At 54.0% G+C, this 8,535-nt stretch overlaps 1 protein-coding gene across 1 annotated transcript in view; it reads right to left on the reverse strand.

The window, feature by feature from the left end:
- Positions 1 to 8,535, reverse strand: part of NLRC5 (NLR family, CARD domain containing 5) — an 83,667-nt gene that overhangs the window by 38,929 nt on the left and 36,203 nt on the right. The window contains exons 16-23 of the mRNA XM_011938862.1: positions 7,228 to 7,296; positions 6,367 to 6,435; positions 5,514 to 5,603; positions 5,023 to 5,106; positions 3,474 to 3,563; positions 2,320 to 2,364; positions 1,157 to 1,246; positions 170 to 253 (exon numbers count right to left, since the gene is read on the reverse strand). Coding sequence (XP_011794252.1) covers positions 170 to 253; positions 1,157 to 1,246; positions 2,320 to 2,364; positions 3,474 to 3,563; positions 5,023 to 5,106; positions 5,514 to 5,603; positions 6,367 to 6,435; positions 7,228 to 7,296 — 621 coding nt within the window. The remainder of the gene's footprint in view (positions 1 to 169; positions 254 to 1,156; positions 1,247 to 2,319; positions 2,365 to 3,473; positions 3,564 to 5,022; positions 5,107 to 5,513; positions 5,604 to 6,366; positions 6,436 to 7,227; positions 7,297 to 8,535) is intronic.

Consider the following 8,535-nt stretch of genomic DNA (forward strand, 5'->3'; position numbering starts at 1 on the left):
TGCCGAGAAACAGCCAAGTTTCTACCAAAGGCCAGGGGACTCTCGTGGGGCAGAGCTGGTGGGAAGAAACCAAGAAAGACTCACCTGGCTTCTAACCAGGAAGCCCCCTCCCAGGTCACTGGGCAGATCCCCACATGGCGCCCTCTGGGGCTGTGTCCTCGTTACTTACTGGAGTTCCAGGGGTCCTGGGCACTCCCTCAGAGTGGCACAGAGGTGGGCGAGGCTTGGGGGCTCCAGAGGACACTCACTGAGGCTGCAAAGGGGCAATGGGCAGGGCAGGGGATCAGAGAAAGCCCAGGGTCCCTGGCTAGCCCCAGGGGCTCTCTCCTTCTCCTATCATCCCTCACTCTAAGTGGGAGGCCACAGGCCCCTTCCCCTGTGGGGCACTCGCTACCCTCCCGAATCTCCCCTGCAGCCCCCATTCCTCTTGCCCTGACAGCAACAGTGCAGGACCCTGAGTTCCCAGCCGCCCTTGTCAGTGACTCTCCAAGTCCTCCCCACCGCCCCCTCCAGAGCCCAGGCCACCATCCTCATTCACCTTGACCATTTAACACCCTCTGGGCTTCCACTCTTGCCTCCCTGCAATCCCTCTCCGCCCCGCGAGTGTCTCACATTTTAACACTGCAAATCTGACCACGCCTCTCCCTGTTACCCTCTGTGGCTCCCCATTGCCCTGGGGCTAAAAGTGCAATTGAAATGTCCTTCCCAGGGCGTCACTTGCCTCCACTTTCCTGGAGGCCTAGAGAGAGGTGGGGCCAAGTCAGGGTCTCACAGCCTCTTATGGCAGAGCTTGCAGATGGGGAGTGCATTTGTGGGGAGAGAGGCCAACCCCTTTCTTTCTGGAAAATGGGTGTTCCCTAGAGCAGATGGAGACCCCAGGCAGGGAGTGGCTGAGCTGCTCTGTTTGCTTCACAGAAATGTGGAATCTTCTCTCCAAGGAGAATGCGGGGCATGGGCCAGCTGAGCTGCCCCTCAGGGCCCAGAGCCCCCCCACTCCCAGCACCCCTCACACCCACCACTCTTTCTTTTCCTCTTCTCTTAAACTCCCTCTCTTCCCTCTATCCCAATCCCCAGCCCTAGCCCCTGCCAGCTCTGACCCCTCTGACGCCTCATCCCTGTTGTGGTTACCCCCAAACAAGAAGTGCTGGGACAGTACCGGAGGCTCCTGGGGATGCAGCGCCGGCGGAACCCCAAGAACTCGGCTCCAGCTGGGAAGTCTGGCGAAGATCCAGTGGCCCATATATCCCTAGGAGGGGGATCGTTTAGAAAGGAGAGTTCAGATCACCCCCACGGACCCCCAGGCCAGCCCATATACCCCTAGGACGAGGATTGTTTAGAAAGGAGAGCTCAGATCACCCGCATTGGACTCCCAGACTTGGAAAGTCAGGGCTGGAAGGCATCTCAGAGACAACGAAGTCACTCGATCCTAGTTCAGTCCCTCATTGTTCAGACGGGAAAACTGAGGCTCAGGGAAGGGAAGCCCGAGTTAGAAAAGCCAGCAGCTCGTTCCTGTCCAGGTGAGCAGGCAGGAGGATCCAAGACAGAGCCTCTCTGACCATTGCTTGGCATCATGTGACTTCTGCCTCCCTGTATGTCAGTTCTTTGGGCTTCAAGAACCCGGGAGTTCCCCAGAAACAGAGATCCTATCCTGGGAAGCAGGACCACCCAGGCTTGAGCCACCCCTGGCTCCTGACAGCCCACCTGTGTGGCAGTGCCTTTTCTTGACACATTAGCTGTGGATTCTGTCTGCCCAGCCAGCTGCACTTGGGCCCACCCTGTCTTCTGCCACTGCTCCCAGCTGAGGCCGAGAGGCCTGATCCCACTAGAGGGCAGCCGGGAACATCATGAAGAGCTAAACTGGTATTGGTTGTTTACTGCGAAGACATGGAAACTTTTTTTTTCAGAGCACCAACGGCCCCTGCCTTCAGAGCGTGAAAGGGCAGTGACATGTATGAAGGGGTGAGTGTACAAAATTCCCCGAAAGGCAAAAGCACAAATATTCTCCTGTCTCCTCCCACACAGCAGCAATCTGCTGGCACCTGCTCTGCTCTGGTACCTCTCCCAACCATATCCCTCCCTTCCTCCCATCTGCATTGCCTCCTTCCAAGGGGAAAGCAGGGCAGTTGATTACTGACAATTTACAGGGCAGCGGGGGAGGGGGCGGTGGTTACTGAAGTGGTGATTAAACCTAGTGTGCCCCACCTGGGTGGTTTAACTGAGGACTGAGTGGTTAGCATGGGTCTGGGGGGTGGGGGACCTGCAGCAGATGGGGACCAGAGTGGGAGGGGACTCCCCCACCCCTGAGCATTCCCTTCTCACCTGCCTGTCTTGTCACCTCTCAGGAGGATATGTTGGCTCTCAAAGCTGGAAGCAGAGAGGAGGCAGCAGTTTGAAAATGGGCAAAGACCAACTTCCCTGGTAGTGGCAAGAACCCAGACTGGTCAGGGCAAGGAGGGCCTGGGGTGGCCTGCTTTCTCAGCAAACAAGAAACAGATTAAGCAACAATTACACGTATCAAGGCATGTGCAAAACACACCACTGACATTTCTCATTTGATTCTCACAATGAACAATGAGGTAAGAAATTCTTCTTTGTTGTTGTTTCGAAGAAAGGGTCTCGCTGTATTGCCCAGGCTGGAGTGCAGTGGTGCAGTCATGGCTCACTGCAGCCTCAACCTTCCCCAGCCTCAACTGATCCTACCGCCTCAGCCTCCCAAGTAGCTGGGACTACAGGCACGCCCCAAGATGACTGTCTAATTTTTGTGTTTTTTGTAGAGATGGAGTTTTGCCATGTTGAGCAGGCTGGTCTCAAACTCCAGGGCTCAAACGATCCTCCTGCCTTAGCCTCCCAAAGTGCTGGAATTACAGATGTGAGCCATTGTGTCTGCCATTTTTTTTTCTTCGAGACAGAGTCTCGCTCTGTTGCCCAGGCTGGAGTGCAATGGTGTGATCACAACTCACTGCAGCTTCAATCTCCTGGGCCTAAGCAATCCTCTCACCTCAGCCTCCCAACTAGGTACATGCCATCATGCTTGGCTAATTTTAAAAGTTTCTATAGAGGTGGGGGTGGGTCTCACTCTGTTGTCCAGGCTGGTCTCAAACTCCTAGGATCAAGTGATCCTCCTACCTTGGCCTCCCAAAATGCTGGGATTACAGGGGTGAGCCATAGTGCTTGGCCCCCAGATTTCTTAAAAGTCTCCGAGGACAATCCAAAGAATGAGTGAGGCAGAGTCAGTGAACTCTCTAATGGTGGATTTGGAGAAATTTGAGCATCCATGAGGCCATACTTTTTCATTCACTTGATCATTCATTCATTCAGTGGACACCCATCACATGCTCTCTGGATCTGATACTACCCAAGGTGCTAAGGATGATAGTTCAGCATGAACTTGATGGATGAGGGGCTCACGTGGGAGCAGATGGCCTGTGGGATGGGGGACAGAGGCAGGGCTGGGGGCGGAGAGGCACGCTCACCTGATGTCTAAGTGGAAGAGCCACTGCAGAGTGGAGAAGCACCGAGCTAAACCCAACACAGCATCCAGGGACAAACCGTTCTCACTGAGGCTGGGGATCACAGAAGTGGCACAATGGAGGTCACTCAGGACCCAAACACATCCTCTTTGTGGTCAGGGCACAGGGCAGGGGAGGGCTCCCTGGTCCTAGATGACAGAACCCACTGAACCCAAGATGGTCAGAGAGCGCCCCTCTCAAGTCCTCCTGGTGCAGATGGGGAAACAGAGTCCCAGAGAGAAGCAAGGTCTCGCCCAAGGTTATGAGACATGTTGGTGACAAAGCTGAGATGGGAACCCAGGTTTGTGATGGATCTGAGGAGTGCTTTCTGGCTGGAGCTGGGCCTCGTTTTCTCCACCTGATAAGGGAGGGGTGGTGCCCAGTACAAAATGAAAATGTGGGGTCTCTTGTTCAGAAAGCAGAAACAAAGCGTCTCCTTTCTTTCAGGGTCAACTTGTCATTGTTTTCTATTTACTATTTAATGCTGCACTCCCCTCCCACGGGGACACGGGTAGGGCGAGTGTGGACCCTCATAGCACCAGGTCACAAGTCCAGAGTAATAAGAAGGTCACATGAGGATGTACTAAAACCTCCAGTCTTCATGTAATTTGCCTGCAATGGTTAGGCCTTTCTTCCTTCCCAGGTGCAGGCCCTGAACAGGAACCAAGGCAACTCCCTTCCTTCCCAGCATTGCACAAAAAGAGGGTGTGAGCAGGAGATCCTTAGGCCACAGCACTCATTCCAGAGATTGTAGCCACCAACAGAGGCCACGCCTGCAATTTATGTATCTACTGACTGGGAACCAGGAGCTCAGAGAGGGGATGTAACTTGCCCAAAGTCACACAGCAAAGCGTGTGTCACAGAGCCAGCCTGGAATATAGGACCTGCGACCTCTCCCCGGGGCTCCTCTGGCTTTGGCCCAGAAGAGCTTGGGAGGAGGGAGCACTCTGTGAGCCAAAAGGACCGAGGGCATTTAGGGATCAGGAACTCTGGTACACTGCAGGCAAACTTTGGGGATTGCTCCCACACACTCTCTGCCAGGTACTCAGGGCTCCTGGGCAGCCCTGGGTACCCTGCTTGAATGTCCTCTCTGGTACAAACCCTCCCTGCCTACCCTGACCGTAGCCCAGCTAACAGCCCCAGCCCCTTCCGGCACCCCAGGGCCAGAATAACAGCTGCCAGCCGTTAGTCATACTTCGCACCCACACCTGCCCTCCCCAGGGTGGCCTCAGAAAGCCTGTTCAGAGCTGCAGAGACAGGTTCCAGAAGCGAAACCTTGAATCAGAAGTGGGATTATTGAGTCACAGACTCTCTGAGTAAGAATCATCTATCAGCTATCCTTCACCGAGCACTTACATTGTGTTAGGGGCAATTTTCATGCATTTTCTGATTTAATCTTTACAATAACCCCAGGAAGGATGGGGATGGGACAGAGAACGCTCCCCCTACTCCCCCCCACCCGCCTGCCCCACCCCACCCCAGCCTCAGAGGCTCTGCCTAGCGGGTTACTCACTTCAAGGACTGCAGAGCTCCCAGTCCTGGGAGCAACTGAGCCAGCCGGGTTGCACCTTCATCCCCCAGAGCATTGCCTGAGAAGCTGGGGGTGGGGAGAAGGGAGGGGAGAACATCAGCAGGTGGGGAGTGGGTTGCTGGCAGCATGGTCCCTGCATTCCAGTTACTCAACTTCCTGAAACTGGACACAGCCCTGGGCTGCCAGGCCAGATCTCAGCAGATCTTGCGTGGGCAGCTGTTGTCTCCCCTAGGTTCTTATTCTGAGGTTCATGGACCTCTGGGGGACCAGGGGTGAGCCTCTGAGTGTGTCAGACATGGGGGATCTGTATTTTGGGAGGAAGAGTCACAACTTTCACCAGATTCTCCAAGGGGTTTCTGATTTCAGCAGGGAAAGAACAGCTGATCTAAATCTTAAAAACCAAACACAAACACCAACACTAACTCACTGTAATTGGCTCCACCCACCCACCTTCCAACGTACAAACCACTCACTCGAGGTGGAGGTGACCGAGGTGGCAGCTTCCTCCCAGAGCCTTGCAGAGCTGCTCTAGGTGCTTTGCTTGGAGGCCACAATGTGTCAGCCTGCCCAGGGGCAAAACCACAGCCCTGCGTGTCCCGCCGAACAGAGGCGGGAAGGAGCCGCTTTCCCACCCCCCAGACACAGAGGCAGAAAAAGAGGCTTGCAGGAAAGGAGGGACTGGGATGTATCTGGCACCCAGACAGATGGACAAAGAGGGACTAACACACACCACACCCATAGGATGTCACATATAGGCAGAGGGTGGGCAGAGACACAGACGGAAGGAAACCAAGACACAGAGATTCAGAGAGAGAGCAGATCAGAGGAAGACAGATAAGACTGAAATAACAGATAAGTAAACTGATAAAACAGAAATATACAATGAGAGAGGGAAGAAATGAGAGAAAGAGGCAGAGGGACATAGGGAGATTGGGACAGACACAGACCAAGAGAGAAGGCAGGAAGAGTGCTGGTGGGAGCCCCCACGCCCTGGCCCCAGGATCGTGAGAGAAGGGGCCCAGTGCTCCCCTTCACTTCTTTTCAGAGTCCCCACAACTTCTCAGCTGCTGGGGATCAGGGAGCTAAGGGGAGTGGGGTCCCCTGGGCTTGAGAAGGTGGTTGAGGGGGCTGCCTTGTGAGCCCTGTCCGGGGTAGGTTGGGCAGGGGAGGTAGGAGGTAGGGAAGCCAGGCCTTTACTTCTGGACACAGCGGGTCAGGCATGCTTCAGGGAGCACGTGGGGCCTGGGCGCAGGTTTGGGAGCAGGCTCTGAGCAGGGGAAGGGAAGGGGCTGGAATCACACACAGGGCTGGAGGCCATCACTGTACCTCATCCTTCGGGAGCTCAGAGGCAGTTCAGAGCGCATCTGGAGCGTGAGGCTGTCAAGAAATGCAGCCCTGGAGGGACATTACCAAGGCCAGGCTGAGCAAAGGCCATGTCCGCCATCTCCAGAATCCATCCTTAGCCTGGCCTTCCACCATTGAGCCCTATACTCCACCTAGAGTCAGTCAGACCTTGGTGCCAATTTGGCATCTCCACTTCCTGGTTGTGTGACCCTGGACAAATCACAGCCTCTCACTGGGAGACTGCATGTGAACCGCCTTAGTTTGGTGCTTGGTGCATACATGGCAAGTGCTCAATTAACCTTGACTGCTATTATCATTAATCTCATCCTCCTCCTCATCTGTGCTTCAGAGATGTCAGCCCCAGCTCGAATCGAGCCTTCAGTAGTTCAGACTCTACAGAAGAGATTGTGGGTGGGTTTCGGGAGCGAAGAGCTGAGTCTCTGCCCATGTGCTGGGCTGGGGCAATCCAGGACCCTAATGGGTCCTTGTGCGAAAGGGATCCAGAAGTTCCGATCAAGACCAGAGCTACAGGCCAGACAATCCCCTGGGGTCAGGCTGAAGGGCTCCAGTCTCCCAGCATCCCCCTCCAGCTACCCAACTCCTGCCCTGGCATGCTATTTCCTACACACTGGGGCTCCTTTCAGGCACCAAGAGAGGCAGAGGTGGTCTGGCTTTGGACCCTCCCACTTTGGGGCTGCGTCCTTTGCCAAGCCTGCTCACTTCCCGCTCTTCCGTGAATTTGTCCAGGTCACCATGGCAGTTCACTGGCACTGCCCAGCTGTGGAGGGCAGAGAGGGGAATGTCCCTGACTGAGCGTGGAGTTGGGGTGAAATCGGGCCCTACCTCTCCTGGGGCCCCTCCTGTTCCTGTGGCTCCTGGGCAAACATGAAGACCACAGTTTTGTGCTGCAGGCTGTGAAGAGAAAAGAGGGGTGAGGAAGCAAGAGGTTATTGGCTCCCTGTTGCTATTTCTTTTTGAGACAGAGTCTCACTCTGTTGCCCAAGCTGGTGTTCGGTGGTGCAATCATGGTTCACTGAAGCCTCCACCTCCTTGGCTGAAGCAGTCCTCCCACTTCAGCCTCCCGAGTAACTGGGATTACCGGCTTGTGCCATCACGCCCAGCTAATTAAAAAAAAAAAAAGCATGTAGAGACAGTCTATGTTGTCTAGTCTGACCTCGAACTTCTGGGCTTAAGTGATCCTCCCACCTTGGCTTCACAAAGTGCTGGGATGATAGGTGTGAGCCACCATGGCTGGCCTGTCACTTTTTACCCCTGGCCTGGGAGGACCTCTCAAGTGCCATCCCCCTGCCTCCAGCTGCAGCCACTTCCTCTGACTCCCCTCTGACTTCCTCTGAGCTTTCCGAGGGCTGAAATCTTTCTACTACAGATATTTCACAAACGTTATCTATTGCCTAAATAAGCCCCATTTCCTGGCAAGTCTTAAAAGAAAACAAATTATGTGCTCTCTCTTTTAGCCCCAGGCTGAACCCCCCTCCCTCTGCTAGTCAGTGTTCTGTCTGTACTCAAAGTATGTGTGGATTACCCCTGGTAACCTCTGGAGTAGGTCCGTCAAAACTTCCTTTTTCTAGTGCAATAATTTTTGTCTTACAAAAATGGGATTAAATTATAGATTCTCTTTTTAAACATTAGTTTTTTAAGGGCTAGAAGAAGGAGTGACAAATAATTATTGATACTTGATCGTTATTGATGGGAACAGATTATACCATGCTCTCTCTCTCTCTGTCTTTTTTTTTTTTTTTAATTTGAGATGGAGTCTTGCTCTGTCTCCCAGGCTGGAGTGCAGTGGCATAATCTCGACTCACTGCAACCTCTGTGTCCCAGGTTCCAGCGATTCTTCTGCCTCAGCCTCTCGAGTAGCTGGAATTACAGGTGCACGCCACCATGCCCGGCTAGTTTTTGTATTTTTAGTAGAGACGGGGTTTCCCCCTGTTGGCCAGGTTGGTCTTGAACTCCTGACCTCAGGTGATCCACCTGCCTCAGCCTCCCAAAGTGCTGGGATTACAGCATGAGCCACAGCACCTGGCCCAGATTATTACCATTCTTTCTGCCATTGCGTATCTTGAAAAGTTTTATTGGCCGGGCGCGGTGGCTCACGCCTGTAATCCCAGCACTTTGGGAGACTGAGAGAGA

The sequence above is a fragment of the Colobus angolensis genome, unplaced genomic scaffold, assembly GCF_000951035.1.
Source record: "Colobus angolensis palliatus isolate OR3802 unplaced genomic scaffold, Cang.pa_1.0 Scaffold178, whole genome shotgun sequence".
Classification (NCBI taxonomy): domain Eukaryota; kingdom Metazoa; phylum Chordata; class Mammalia; order Primates; family Cercopithecidae; genus Colobus; species Colobus angolensis.